This window comes from Diceros bicornis, chromosome 34, assembly GCF_020826845.1.
Source record: "Diceros bicornis minor isolate mBicDic1 chromosome 34, mDicBic1.mat.cur, whole genome shotgun sequence".
NCBI lineage: Eukaryota > Metazoa > Chordata > Mammalia > Perissodactyla > Rhinocerotidae > Diceros > Diceros bicornis.
Window position 1 is genome coordinate 27,591,695 of NC_080773.1, and position 15,441 is coordinate 27,607,135.

Here is a 15,441-nt window from a genome sequence, read left to right on the forward strand (position 1 = left end):
GATATCATATGTTGCTTTCCCTGCATGATTTTTCTCTAAACACATGTTAGCATCCAACCTGCTCTAATGTTATTTGTTTTGATTTCTATCCTTCTTGTCTCCAGAATGACAGTCTCTTGATGACGACATTTTGGATGCTGTGTTCACCGATGCACCTGCAGCACCTACGTCAATGTTGGCACATAGTAGGTCTTCCATAACACTTGCTCAATAGTTTATAAATAAATTACAGAATGTTATTTTGCTCATAACCATACAAGGATTACACACACATACACACACACACACACACACACACACACTAGGTGACATTTAAGACTGAGTCTGAGGGATGAACAGGACTTGGAGAGGTAGGAATGGGGAGGGAAGGGAAATTCAGGAGAAAGAATTGCACATGCAAAGTCTGAGTCACAGAGTCCTTGACCAGGCTGGGAGTGGAGTCATTGCGACAGGCAGAGAGAGGGAGGGATTTTTGGGGAAAGTCCAGTGAAGAACAGACCACACCAGGCCATCAAATCCACCTTGTGGTGTTTGCAACTCAGTATCTGGTCATGGAGAGGGTACGTAGCTGATCATACTGTGCAGGATGTGGACAATGATGGTCTCTGGAAACACAGTCTGGAGGCCTGTGTTGAGAGGAGAGAGATGGAGGCTGGAGGTAAGGTGGGTTCAGAGACCTGGGGAAGATATGAGGTCCCAGGAATAACCAAGGTCAGGAGGAGGAGGAGATAGGCAGCAAGATGAGCTGTGATTAGGAGGAAAGATGGACAAACCAGTGATTTATTGGACTCTGGAGAAAGGAGGGAAGTCAATGTGCATGAGCACACCCCACAATCCTGGTGTTAGAGTTGGGGGCTACGGTGTCATCAGTGTGAGAGAGAACCCCAGCAAAGAAGTGGGTTTGGAGAAGAAGAAGGCAGGTCAAATGTGGCCATGCTGAGCAGAGCAATCCTGAGGGTCACCCCAGGGGAGGCGTGGTGGGCCATTGGGTGGTGAGACACCCATGTCACATACCTGAGGGATTAACCGGGACTGGTGTTTGCATCCTCCACACCTCCAACGGGCCTCAACATCTTCCCCCTGAAGGATCTCATTCTGAGAAAAGAGACCAGGATCTTCCAATCCAGTCAGACTGTGGTTCAGCGAGCAGTAGACTCACCCTCTCTTCTCTATCCAGGGGCTGGAGGTGCGACCAAGGCGGGAGAGGGCAGGTCTGGCTCCACAGACCTTTTTGAGCACACAGGTACCTCCCATCCTGGATTCTCAGTGGGCTGGGCACCACAACTGCCCAGGAGGATTTCCCAGCACCACCTCACCCCTGTCAGCCTCTTGCCTGCCCTGCCCCCTGATCCCTTTGGGCCCTGCCAGCACTGGTTCTGGGACTCAGACACGTGCCCCACACCTCCCCTTCTCCCTGGGACAATGCTCACATGAGGAAGATGAGGCAGAGGAGGAGGAGCAGGGTCTTCACAGCCAATTCCCCAATGGTCACCAGAACCACCTCTGCCACGGGCCCTGCAGGAAAGTGGGACAAGACTAGATTTATCTGCTGCATTGCAATCCTGTGTCTTTCCACTCCCAGTAGGATCTGGACATTGATCCCCTGGCCCTCCTGCATCACTGGAAGCAGGAACCCCTGTGTCCACGCCTCACCCCACCCCACCCCACATCCTGACTGTCCAGCATTTGGAGAGAGAAAAATTGCATAAGTTGGACTTCTTCACAACGACAAAATTTTGTTCTTCAGTTGACACTACTAAGAAAGTAAAAAGCCAACCCATTTAGCGGGAGAAAATATTTGCAATTCAAAGATCTGATAAGAGTGTAGTATTCATCACTCTTACAACTCAACAACAGAAAGTCAAACTACCCACTTAAAAAATGGGCAGAGAGCTAGCCCTGATGGCTTAGTGGTTAAAGTTTGGCACTCTGTGCCTCAGTAGTAGAAACACACTACTCATCTGTCAGTAGCCATGTTGTGGCCGTGGCATACATAGAAGAACTAGAAGGACTTAAACATAGAATATACAACTATGTCCTGGGGTTTTGGGGAGGGGTAAAAAAAAAGAGGTGAAGATTGGCAACAGATTTTGGCTCAGGTGAATCTTTCCCAGAAAAAGAAAAGAAAAGAAAAAAAAAAAGTAGGCAAAGAACTCGAATACAAAAATCTTCAAAGAAGATATACAAATGGCCAATATGTCCACGAAAAAATTAACAATTTCGTTAGTCATTACATAAAGACAAATGAAGGTCCTCATGAAATACCCCTTCACTGTACTAGCAGGCTATATTTAAAAAAAAAAGAAAAATATCAATGTAGGTAAGGGTGTGGAGAAATCAGAACCCTCATACATTGCTAGTGTGAATGTAAAATGGAGTTGCCACTGTGGAAAACAGTCTGGTCTTTCCCCAAAAAGTTGAACATTGAATTACCATGTGACCTAGCATTTCTACTCCTGGAGAGTTACACGCTCAAGAAAACTGAAAACATGTTTGAACAATAGTGTGTATACCAATGTTTATAGCAACATTGTTCACAATAGTGAAAAAGTGGAAACAACCTAAATGTTCATCAACTGATCAATGGATGAACAAAATGTGGTACATCCATACAATGGAATGTTATTCAGACAAAAAAGAAAGAATTACTGATACATGCTACATGGATCAACCTTGAAAACGTTTTGTGAAGCAAAAGAAGTCAGACAGAAAAGGCCACATTTTGTATGATTCTACGTATATGAAATGTACAGAATAGGCAAATCCATAGAGACAGAAAGCAGATTAGTCGTTGCAGGGGTGACAGAGGGGAGTATGGAAAGTGACTGCTTTGTGGGCAAAGGGTTTCTCTTTGGGATGAGGAAAATGTTGGACGGATGGAATTAGACAGCGGTGATGGTTGTACAATATTGTGAATGTACTAAAAACCACCACCTATACACTTAAAATGGCTCAAATAGTGACTTTATTTTTAGTGAATTTTTCCTAAATAGTAAAACAGTGCATATAGATTTTTAGGAACTATACAGAGGTACCAATATTTACCTGCTACTGACAAAACTCTAAAAGTTTCACCTTATACTGAGTTACTGAAAATACACACACTTATCATCTGCACAGCGGAGAAACCATCAACAAAACAAGAAGACAACCCATTAAATGGGATGAAATATTTGCATATCATATATTTGACAAAGGGTTACTTTCCAAAATATATAAAGAACTCATACAACTCAACAACAAAAAAATGAACAACACGATCAAAATATGGGCAGAGGAAGTGAACAGACATTTTTCCAAAGAAGATATACAGACGGCCAACAGGCACATGAAAAGATGTTCTACATCACTAATTATTAGGGAAATGCAAATCAAGACTGCTATAAGATATCACCTCAAACCTGTCAGAATGCTTATAATTAACAAGACAAGTAATAACAAATGTTGGAGAGGATGTGGAGAAAAGGAAACCCTCATACACTCCTGGTGGGAATGCAAACTGTTGCACCCTCTGCGAAAAATACTATGGAGATTTCTCAAAAAATTAAAAATAGAAATACCATATAATCCAGCTATCCCAATATTGGCTATTTATCCAAAGAACATGAAATCAACAATTCAAAGACATTTATGCATCCCTATGTTAATCGCAGCATTATTCACAATAGCCAAGACATGGAAGCCACCCAAGTGCCCATCAACAGATGAACGGATAAAGATGTGGGATATATACACTATGGAATACTACTCAACCATAAAAAGGACAAAATCATGGCATTTACAATAACACGGATGGACCTTGAGGATATTATGTTAAGCGAAATAAGCCAGACAGAGAAAGACAAACACTGTATGATTTCACTCATATGTGGAAGATAAACAAACACATGGATAAGAAGAACAGATTAGTGGTTACCAGAGGGGAAGAGAGTGGCTGGAAGGCGAAAGTGGTTAAGAGGCACATATGTATGGTGATGGATAAAAACTAGACCATTGTTGGTGAACATAATGCAACCCATATAGAAACTGATATATAAAAATGTACACCTGAAATTTACACAATGTTTTAAGCCAACATGACGTCAGTAAAAATAAAAGGTGCAACTACAGCTGAGAAATGACCCTGCATGCTCAGGGAAAAACAAATAGTTCTGTGAGGTTTAAGTGGATGGGCATGTTTGGAAGTCTTTGTACATAAGGTTAGTACAAGAAATTATGGGAGATTTTAAAAACCGTATTAGAGTGGGGAAAGTCAGAGGCGTGAAAAGGAATATTGATAAATGCAACAGTGGTTTAAAAGTAAATGTTTAATAAGTAGCTCACTCATGGTGGGGGGAGAGGGAGTCCTGATTGGTAGCATTTACCAATTTCCTTGGTGTAAATATTCCCATCTTGGACAATTTCAAGCACCTAATTTGAAGTCACTGAACCCAGACTTGGGAAAAGATGGACACAATTAGTTCTTGCCAAATAGTCAGTGTCAACACCAGTACACGCAACTCAGAAGAAAAATGCATGTTGTTCCCTGGAAAAATCACCATATGCTAAATGAAAAAGCCATCAATAGACTGGAAATTAATCCTCTCAACTAACACACAGCTGAAGTCCTTAATATGAACAGAGCTTCTTCAAATAATTAAGAAAAAGTCCATATTGAGGGTATAATGCAAAGTGAAATAAGTCAGAGGCAGAAGGTCAAATACCGTATGATTTCCTTCATTAAGTAGTAGATAATAACAACAATAAACAAACACATAGGGACAGAGATTGGATTGGTGGTTACCAGAGGGCAAGGGGGGAGGGAGGAGGGTGAAAGGGATAATTCGGTACATGTGTGTGGTGATGGGTTGTAATTAGTATTTTGGTGGTGAACATGATGTAATCTATGCAGAAATAGAAGTACAATGATGTACCCCTGAAATTTTTACAATGTCATAAACCAATGTTACTGCAATAAACAAAAAATTTAAAAAAAAAGAAAAAGTCCACAAAGAAATACAAAGGTTCTTAAACATAATGAAAGATCTCAACATAGTCACAAAATAATACTGCAACTTAAAATGACCGTGAATTCACTTAGGATCAACAAGGATGAACATGTTCAGCAGGGAAGGAGGCACATTGCAGGTGGGAGTATAAACAGAGCCACCTCCATGCAGTGGGATTTGGCAACATCTGTAGAAATTACACACATACTCTTTGATCCAGGACTTTCTTCTCTATGAAATTATCCGGTAGACATATGCACACACGGGGAATGTTCATACAAGTTATTCAGTGCAGTATTATTTATCTGAACCGAAGACTGGAAACACATAGTTTTCCACCAGCAGGGGACCAGTTAAGTACATTATAGTATAATATACATCCCATTTGGAAAACCATTGAGTCATCAATAACAACGAAGAAGGTTTCCTATGTACTGATACAGAAGGATCTCTAAGATAGACTGAGCGTGAGGACAAGGCAAGTTTAGTTCATAGAAATATACCCATGTCCCTTCCTTAGTTGTGACATATGTGCCAAGGTGATGTTGGATTTTAGTGATGAAGGAAGCTGGGTGAGGGATTATGGAAACTCTGTAGCGTGTAAATCTAAAATTACTCCATATGAAAAGTTTATTAAAAATAATAATAAACATGCAGAGCAGTGGGTATAGTATGATGTTTACATGTATGTGTGTGTTCGAATGTATATGTGTATGCATAGGTTAAATGTATATGCATAGGTTGTATTTGAGAAGATAACAAAGAGAGAGGTACACAGTGTTTTATTTCTACTAAATTTTGCTAGGCACTGAACTGCGTTCCCCCCTAATTCATATGTCGAAGCCCTAATCCCCAGTATGATGGTATTTGGAGGTGTCTGGATGGGCTTTTGGGAGGAGATTAGTGTCAGATGAGGCCATGAGAGTGGGGCTCTCATGATGACATTGGTGCCCTTATGAGAAGATACACCAGGGAGCTGGCGCTTTCTCAGTCCTGTGAGGACACAGCCAGGTGCGGCCATCTACAAGGCAGGAAGAGAGCCCTCACCAGGAACCCTATGGCTGGTGATCTTGGACTTCCAGCCTCCAGAACTGCAAGAAATAAATTCCTGTTTTTTAAGCACCCCAGTCTGTGGTATTTTGTTATGTCAGCGCGAGCAGACTAAGGCACATTTTAAGTTTACTACTTTAAACACTAACATTAAAATGATCCAAGGAGGCTGGAGGAGTAGGAGGGGTCCAGATCCTAAGGAGAATGAGGACAGGATTTGGGACGAGAAGGTATCCCTGGCATGGAGACAGCACATCCATTGGACATGGAAGAGACCATGCAAACCCCCTGAGAGCAGGGTCATTGGTGATGGGAGTTCAGCTTGCAAGTTAAGGAGCAAGTGAGGGGCTTCTTACGTCTGCTGTGCCCACACCTGGCCTGAGCCTTTGACCCATCTGATTTCTGAACCCCAGCTCTGTTCTGAAGGTAGGAGACAGACCCCACTTCCACCACGCCCCCTGGAGGGGAGATGTTGCACCTTACCTGTGCCTTCTTTCCGGAACCTGCTGATGGTCAGGTTCTGGGGCGCATCTGTACAGACAGACATAATTATTCCCTTTTCAGAGGCAGGAAGGTGGGTGTTGGCCCTTTTCTCCCAGAACTTTAGAAATAGTAGGGGGGTGGAGTTGAGTGTCCCCTTTCCTCCCTCCACAGAGACAGCTTGCAAGACCCAGCACCCAGCACCCCAGGCCCTGCATCCACCCTGCCCCACACCCACTGTCATCAGGGACCCGGCTGTCCTGGCCTGGCACTCACAGGACACATTGAGCTGGATGGTCCTCTCTGTGCTCACTCCAGCTCCGGGGAAGGTCACTAGACAGGTGAGGTTGGTGCCATGGTCCTGGGGGCCTGGGGTGAGGGTGAGCACTGAGGTGTGGGGAGTCTTGGGGCCTAAGGAGGTGAGGGCGACCCCGAACCAGGAGAAGGTTGGGGGTGTCCCCCTCTTACAGGCCCATGGCACTGCACAGGTAATGTTCTTGGTGTGGCCAGATTCCAGGGTCTCCTGGATATAGATGTCAGGCGTCTGTGTCAGAGCTGAGGAGGAGAGAGACAGAGACCCAAGCCTGGAGGTGGGCACCCCAAGTGTGACTCTAAGAGCAACCTCTGCCTCAGGCCAGCTGTCTCCTTCCCAGCCATCCTCAGCATCCTGTCCTCCTGGGTCCCCTTGGGTCCTTCCCAGAATGAGGTGCAGAAGATCCACCTCTGGCCCTGCCCTGGGGGCCCTCAGAACCCATTCCATGTGTCCCCTCCTTGATCCCATTCTTTACCTGTCACATGCACAGAGAGTAGGTTATCTTTGTAACTGTATCTCACATAAGACCCTCTCTCCACCCTAAAGAAGTATGTCCCCGAGTCCCTCATCCTGGCGTCTCTGATGTCCAGGGAGCAGTCGTAGGTCCCAGGATCCCCAAGGAGGTGGAATCGTCCCTGCGTCTCTTCCTGCACTCCACGATCTGGGTTGCGTGTGGCCACAAGAGCATCCTGGTCTTTATCGTCCCCTTCTCGGAACCAGGAGCCATGAGTTGAGGCAGAGTCAGTCTTGTAATCACGGGGATGGGAGAAGGTGCAGGGCACAGAGATGCAGAGGCCCTCCTCCACTGTCACAGACTCCTGCACTCGTAGCCAGAATCTCCCATCCTGAGCCAGGGACCCTGTAGGGAAATGAGCTTCAGCCGGGGTCCCCACCTGCCAGTCCCCTCTCCCCTTTGGCCCACTCACCTGCCCACAGCAGGGGCAGCAGCAGCAGCAGCAGTGACATCTCTGGAGTAAGAGTCACAGGGCCTTGGTGTCACAGGACTGAGAGGAAGCCCCAGCAGGAAGCCTAGGCTGAAGTTGGAAAGATTCCTGACCACAGAAGAGGAACTAGGCACCCACACGCTGTAGGAGCTGGCGTGGTCTTTGGAGAATAACTTCTGCTTCCCAGATGGGCTCCCGATGAGGGTCACACACAGCAAGGAGGATTCCACCTGCTGCCTCCGTCTCCCTTTCCGTGACCTGTCCCTCCCGCACCACTGTCCACACCAGGAGAGCAGACACTGCCTGGTCAATCACAGCTTCTAGATGCCCCAAGGGTCAGTCCCACCAGGTGTGGACTCAGGAGGGGCTGGGGAGGGAACCTCAAGGCAAGAAAGATTGGGAAGGGAGGTGGTGATTAATGAATGAACGAACATGACAACCGCATCTTGAGCATCTACTCCTTTCTGGAGAGTGGAGAAACAGGGGACAATGGGACGGACTTTGTCTGTGTCCTTGAGAACTTCTCTAACACCTGAGGAGGCAGGGAAATCCCAGGCCCTTCCAGCTCGTGTTCGGACAGTGTGTGATGGTGGAAGCACAGGCAGGGGCTTACAGGAACCTGATTGCTCTGTGCAGCCAGGAGAGCTCCCAGGTAGAAATGGCAGAGTGGACGGGATCAGGATTCTGAGGGGATCAGAAGGATGTAACCCCCACAGCTTGTCCTGGAGCTTCCTGACCTGCTCACAGCCCCTGCTCCAGGCGTCCCAGGTGTTGAGTGCACAGGCCAGGACTGTGAGACAAGCATTTGGAGCAAAATGACAGCACAGCTTGATTCTGGGGGAAACCCCTGACTTTGGAGTCAGGGGCCTGGCCCTTCTCCACTCCAAGCCTCAGTTTCCTCATCTGTCACCTGGAGGGATCCCAATTCTCAGCCCTCGTCTGTGGGAGAATCCATTGTGGGGATGGAGGTGGGCAGTCCTGCAGGTCGAGGGCCTGGCCCTGCCCATTCCTCAGTGGTCATTCCGAGTCCCACCCTCAGCGAGAAGCTCCTGGTGGTCAGCACTGCCCTGGGGCTCCCGCATCTGAGGTCTCCAATGAGGGAAAAGAGGCATGGGCTCTGTAAGCAGATCACCACGGCCTCAAGTCTGCCTCCCCAGTGCTTGCTGTGCTGCCTTGGGAAGGGGGTTAACCACTCTGTGCATAGTTGGGTGTCTATGCACACAGGGTGTTATGGACTGAATTGCATCACCTCCAAACTTCATGTGTTGAAGCTCTAACCCCGAGTACCTGCGAATGGGACTGTCTTTGGAGATAGGACATTTAAAGAGGTAGTTAAGTTAAATGAGATCATTAGGATGAGCCCTAATTTAATAAGACTGTTGTCCTTCCAAGAAGAGGAGATTAGGACACAGACATGCACAGAGGGAAGACCATGTAAAGACTTAAGGAGGAGAAGGTGGCCATCTGTAAGCCAAGGAGAGAGGTCTCAGAAGGAGCCAACCCTGTTGACACCTTGATCTCGGACTTCCAGCCTCCAGAACTGTGAGAAAATGAATTTCTCTTATTTAAGCCACCCAGTAGGTGGTATCCATTATGGCAGCCTCAGCACAGGAATACATGGGGTCACCAAGGAGGTTCAACCTGTTCGTGCAGATAAAGTGCTCTGAGCAACCTAGTCTGGCCCACAATGGACACAATCCACTCAGTGTCCAGTGGCCAGCCTGCAGGATGGGGCTGCTCTGAGGATGGGAAGAGAAAAGGGAAGGGAAAGGTTTGGCAACCAGAGGAAACTTCTGCTGCTCCTCTGTGCACCAGCTCTGAACTCTGCGGTCTCTTACTTCACCCCGGCCACAGTTCCCCTCCTCTCCCCAGGACAGGACAGGCTCCCTGGGCCTCTGTTGGGGCTCGTCCATCTGCTGGCTGAGCCTGTCACTGCTCCTACATCCTGGGAATCTGTCACCTGCCTGTTGAGTCGAGTGTTCTGTGGGGCTGAGCTGAGGGAAGGCTGACCCTGGACGAGCACTAGCGGAGCAAGGAGGAGGGAGAAGATATACATTCACAGCCTGGCGTGGTCAGGGCTGACCCAGCAGACAGTACGGGGCTGTGAGAGCTGGAGGAGGGAGTGAGGATGTGGCTGGAGGGCGGGACAGGTGCGCTGGGAGCTGGAAGGTGAGCAAGGTTGTCTGAGAGGTAAGCTCATCCTCCAGAGAGCAGACCCAGAGCCAAGGACACGGGTGTGAGCAGACAGGGAGCCCCTGCAGCTCCCCCTGCAGCCCCCGGCCAGTGCCTTTGCCTCAGTCAGCTCTTCAGCCTCTCAGCTCCAGGGTCCAAGGAAATCCGAGTCTGAACTCCTCCAACACATCTCCTCCTCCTCCTCCTCTTCCTCCTCCTTCTCTTCTAGGGAAGGGGATGGTAACTGAGCCACCCGATGAGCTCTGCAGCTAACATTGCTCCTTGTTGTCCCATGCAGGGGACCCTGGTTCCCTCCTGCCCAGGTCCCTTCATCAACTATGGGTTTCCAGGACAACATCTCAGGAGCTTCCTCAGGGAGCCTAGGGTCTGTTCAGGAGCTGGAGTATTCAAAGGGATATCTCATCAGAGCTGGGACAAAGAATTTTCCAGAGGAGAGAAGCCAAGACGGCGGCATAGGCAGACTCTGAACTCACCTCCTCCCACGGACACAGCCAATTTACAACTACTCATGGAAAAATTACCCCTGAGAGAGAACTGAAAACTGGATAAGAGGAACTCCTGCAACAAAGGACAATCCTAATTGAGGTGGAAGAGGCAGAAACTCCCTTCTGGAGAGAAAAAAACGCCGCCTTCACGAGCCACGGCGCTTCATGGCTGCCCAGGAGCAGGCCAAAGGTAAGCAGCCCTCCCTGGAGGAGCCAGGCCCTGAGCTGGGAGCACCCCCGCTGTAGGCATTTTGTGGACCCAGCACAATTGAGATGAGTAGCATAATATCTGACTTTGCCTGCTACTAAAACTTTGGGGAGTACCCCGAGAAAAGCTGGTGCACAAAGAAATTAAAACCAGCTCTTAAAGGGCCCACTTGCAAACTCACCCGTTTCAGAAAGCAACCTAAAATCACCAGAAGGAAAGGTGCACAGTGCTTTGGTGAAAAGAGACTCACCTGATAGGCTCTGAGTGCATTGCAGTGAGAGGTGAGACCTCTCCAGGGACTGAGACATTGGTGGCAGCCATTGTTGTGGCCTGGCGTGGGCGTGCTGACACAGACGCTGGCAGACGCCATTGGAGTTCTCCCTGGGGCCTGCTAGCCCAGGGTCTGCCCCACCCACTAGAGCACCAATTTAATCCAGCTCAGCCAGGGCAGGCTGCCCACCCTAGAGACTGGTCCTACCCAACAAGAAGCCCTCAGGCAATTTGTGGGCCTGCATAGATTGGTGACTGGATTCTCTGCAGCCTGGCAACTGAGCCCACTTCAGTGGGGCAGGGCGTGCCCAAGAAGCAGGTGGAGAGTTTGGGGCAGTGGTGGAGTGTGTGGGGTTCCTGCCGTGGAGAGACTGGGTCCACTTCAGGAGGTCCCGGTGCACACACGGGTCAGGACTGCACTGACTGTGTGTGTGGACCTGTGTGCAGCAGGGCTTATCAGCTGCAGAAGACATGTGCTTCTCAAAGACCCACATAGGGGGTTTGCCCCACCTTCCAAAGCCTGAAACAATTGGGTGCTCCTGCGCCTGAGGCCAGCCCCACCCAGCTGCAATCCTCAGAGAGCTGACAAGAGACCTAAAGGCTGGAGGCTTATAGCATTTGTAAGCCCGTGAGCCTAACAACCTGCCACGCTGGGGGTCTACTCACTTAAAAGAAATACTGAAACACAAATGTGGTATTAGAACTTGCAGCCAACTGTGGTGGGGCTTCCCACACCCGATAAAGAGACTGAAGGGCCCACAACAACTACAAACAGCTGAGCATTACAACATCTGGCCAGGAGCATAACTCAGACTCCCTGGGCACCTACAGGGAGAGCAAACATGCCATAACAGAAGGACACACATAGTCCACATAGGGGTCACTCTTGGAACATTGAGAACTGAGGAAAGCACACTGCTGGCCTCCTAAGGCATCACTTATATAAGGTCACCTATCCAAGAGCAGGAGACATAGCTGACCTACCTAATATGTAGACACAAGCACAAGGAAAGAGGCAAAATGAGGAGGCAAAGGAATACATTCCAAGTAAGGGAACAGGACAAAACCCCATAAAAAGAACTAAGTGAAGCAGAAATGAGCAACCTACCTGACAGAGAGTTCAAACAAAGAATGTTAAGGATGCTCACTGATCTGGGGAGAAGAATAGATGAACTCAGTGAGAATGTCAACAAAGAAATGGAAGATATAAAAAAGGACCAATCGGAAATGAAGAATACAATACCGGAAATGAAAAATTCACTAGAGGAACTCACAAGCAGAGTAGAGGATACAGAAGAATGGATCTGTGAGCTGGATGAAAGACTAGAAGAAATTACCCAAGCTGAACAGGTAAAAGAGAAAAGAATTAAAAAGAGTGAGGACAGTCTAAGGGACCTCTGGGACAACATCAAGCGCACTAACATCCGTGTTATAGGTGTCCCGGAAGGAGAAGAGTGAGACAAAGGAGCAGAGAATCTATTTCAAGAAATAATAGATGAAAACTTCCCTAACCTAAGGAAGGAAACAGACATCCAGGTACAGGAATCACAGAGAGCCCCAAACAAGATAAACCCAAAGAGGCCCACACCAAGAACCATCATAATCAAAATGTCCAGAATTAAAAATAAAGAGAGAATCCTAAAAGCCGCAAGAGAAAGACAAGTTACATACAAAGGAAACCCTATAAGGCTATCAGCTGACTTCTAAGCAAAAACCTTACAGGCTAGAAGAGAGTGGTACGATATATTTAAAGTGTTAAAAGGGAAAAACTTACAGCCAAGAATACTCTACCCAGCAAGGTTATCATTCAAAATGGAAGGAGAGATCAAAAGTTACCCAGACAGGCAAAAATTAAAGGAGTTTGTCACCAAGAAACCAGTGCTACAAGAAATGTTAAAGGGACTGATTTAAAGGGAAAAGAGAAGACCACAAATAGGAAAAATTATCTATTTCCATGATAAGTGGGTAATGGATACAAATGCACAAAAAAGAGGTTAAATATGATATCAAAAACATAAAATAAGGAAGGAGGGGAGTTAAAGAGTAGAGCTGTCAGACAAAGGTCAAACTAAAGAGGCCATCAGTTCTTTATATTAGGAGAAAGGAACAGAGAAGGACTACTAAAACACTGAGAAAAAAAAAAGTTAAAAATGGCAGTAAGTACATATTTCTCAATAGCTATTTTAAACATCAATGGACTAAATGCTCCAATTAAAAGGCATAGGGGGGCCGGCCCGGTGGCGCAAGTGGTTGGGTGCGTGCGCTCCGCTGCGGCGGCCCGGGGTTCGCTGGTTCAGATCCCGGGCGCGCACCGACGCACTGCTTTGGCAAGCCATGCTGTGGCGGCGACCCATATAAAGTGGAGGAGGATGGGCACGGATGTTAGCCCAGGGCCGTCTTCCTCGGCAAAAAAAGAGGAGGATTGGCAGATGTTAGCACAGGGCTGATCTCCTCACAAAAAAAAAAAAAAAAAAAAAAAAAAAAAAGGCATAGGGTGGCTGATTAGATAAAACAACAAGACCCATATATATGCTGCATACAAGAGATGCACTTCAGACCTAAAGACACTTACAAACTGAAAGTAAAGGGATGGAAAAAGATACTCCATGCAAATGGCAATGAAAAGAAAGCTGGGGTAGCAATACTCATATCAGACAAAATAGACTTTAAAACAAAAACTGTGAAAAGAGACAAAGAAATGTGTTACATAATGATCCAGGAAACAATCCAACAAGAGGATATAACACTTGTAAATATCTACACACCCAATGTAGGAGTACCTAAATATATAAAGCAATTATTAACAGACATAAAAAGAGAAATAGACAGTAACACAATAATAGTAGGGGACTTGACCACTCCACTTACACCAAGGGATAGATCATCTAAACAGAAGATCAATAAGGAAACATTGGCCTTAAATGGCACACTAGAAGAGATGGACCTAGTAGATATATACAGAGCATTCCATCCAAAAACTGAAGAGTACATGTTCTTTTCAAATGCACATGGACCATTCTCCAGGATTGATCACACATTAGGCCACAAAACAAGTCTCCATAATACCAAGCATCTTTTCTGACCACAATGGTATGAAACTGAAAATCAACTATAGGAAGAAAATCAGAAAAGCCACAAATACGTGGACATTAAACAAAATGCTACTGAACAGCGATTGGGTCAATGAAGAAGTCAAAGGAGAAATCAAAAAATACCTGGAGACAAATGAAAATGAAAATACGACATGACAGAATTTATGAGATACAGCAAAAGCGGTTCTAAGAGGGAAGTTTATAGCAATACAGGCCTACAAACAAGAAAAATCTCAAATAAACAATCTAACAATGCACCTAAAGGAACTGGAAAAAGAAGAACAAACAAAGCCCAAAATCAGTAGAAGAAGGGAAATAATAAAAATCAGAGCAGAAATAAATGAAATAGAGACCAAAGAAAACAATAGAAAAAATTAATAAAACCAAGAGCTGGTTCTTTGAAAAGATAAACAAAATTGACAAACCTTTAGCTACACTCACCAAGAAAAAAGAGAGAAGGCTCAAATAAGTAAAATCAGAAATGAAAGAGGAGAAATTACAACAGACACCTCAGAAATACAAAAGATTATAAGAGAATAATGTGAAAAGCTATATGCCAACAAATTCTACAATCTTGAAGAAATGGATAAATTCTTAGAATCATACTACCTTCAAAAACTGGATCAAGAAGAAATAGAGAATTTGAATATACCAATCACCAGTAAGGAGATCGAAACAGTAGTCAGAAACCTCCCCAAAAATAAAAGTCCAGGACCAGATGGCTTCCCTGGTGAATTCTTTTTTTTTTTTTTTTAATAACTGTATTTATTTATTTATTTTCCCCCAAAGCCCCAGTAGATAGTTGTATGTTATAGATGCACATCCTTCTAGCTGCTGTATGTGGGACGCGGCCTCAGCATGGCTGGAGAAGTGGTTCGTTGGTGCACGCCCGGGATCCAAACCCGGGCCGCCAGCAGAGGGGCACGCGCACTTAACCGCTAAGCCACAGGGCCGGCCCTCCCTGGTGATTTCTACCAAACATTCAAAGAAGATTTAATACCTATCCTTCTCAAACTCTTCCAAAAAACTGAGGAGGGAGGGAAGTTCCCTGACTCATTCTACGAAGCCGACATTTCCCTGATACCAAAACCAGACAAGGACAACACAAAAAAAGAAAATTACAGGCCAATATCACTGATGAACATCGATGCAAAAATCCTCAACAAAATACTAGCAAATTGCTTACAGTAATACATTAAAAAGATTATACACCATGATCAAGTGAGATTTATTCCAGGTATACAGGGATGGTTCAACATTCGCAAATCAATCAACATGATACACTACATTAATAAAATGAAGAATAAAAATCACATGATCATCTCAATAGATGCAGAGAAAGCATTTGACAAGATACAGCATCCATTTATGATAAAAACTTTGAATAAAATGGGTACAGAAGGAAAGTACCTCAACAT

General features: G+C 45.9%; 1 protein-coding gene across 1 annotated transcript; it reads right to left on the reverse strand.

Annotated features, from left to right (window-relative positions):
• Nucleotides 1-1,426: 1,426 nt before the first annotated feature.
• Nucleotides 1,427-7,797, reverse strand: LOC131397273 (myeloid cell surface antigen CD33-like). Its single transcript, XM_058530038.1, has 5 exons — nucleotides 7,758-7,797; nucleotides 7,307-7,690; nucleotides 6,800-7,073; nucleotides 6,528-6,541; nucleotides 1,427-1,515 (listed from the first exon to the last, which is right to left on the reverse strand). Exons 1-5 carry the CDS (start codon nucleotides 7,795-7,797, stop codon nucleotides 1,427-1,429), a joined length of 801 nt encoding a protein of 266 aa, XP_058386021.1.
• Nucleotides 7,798-15,441: the final 7,644 nt, after the last annotated feature.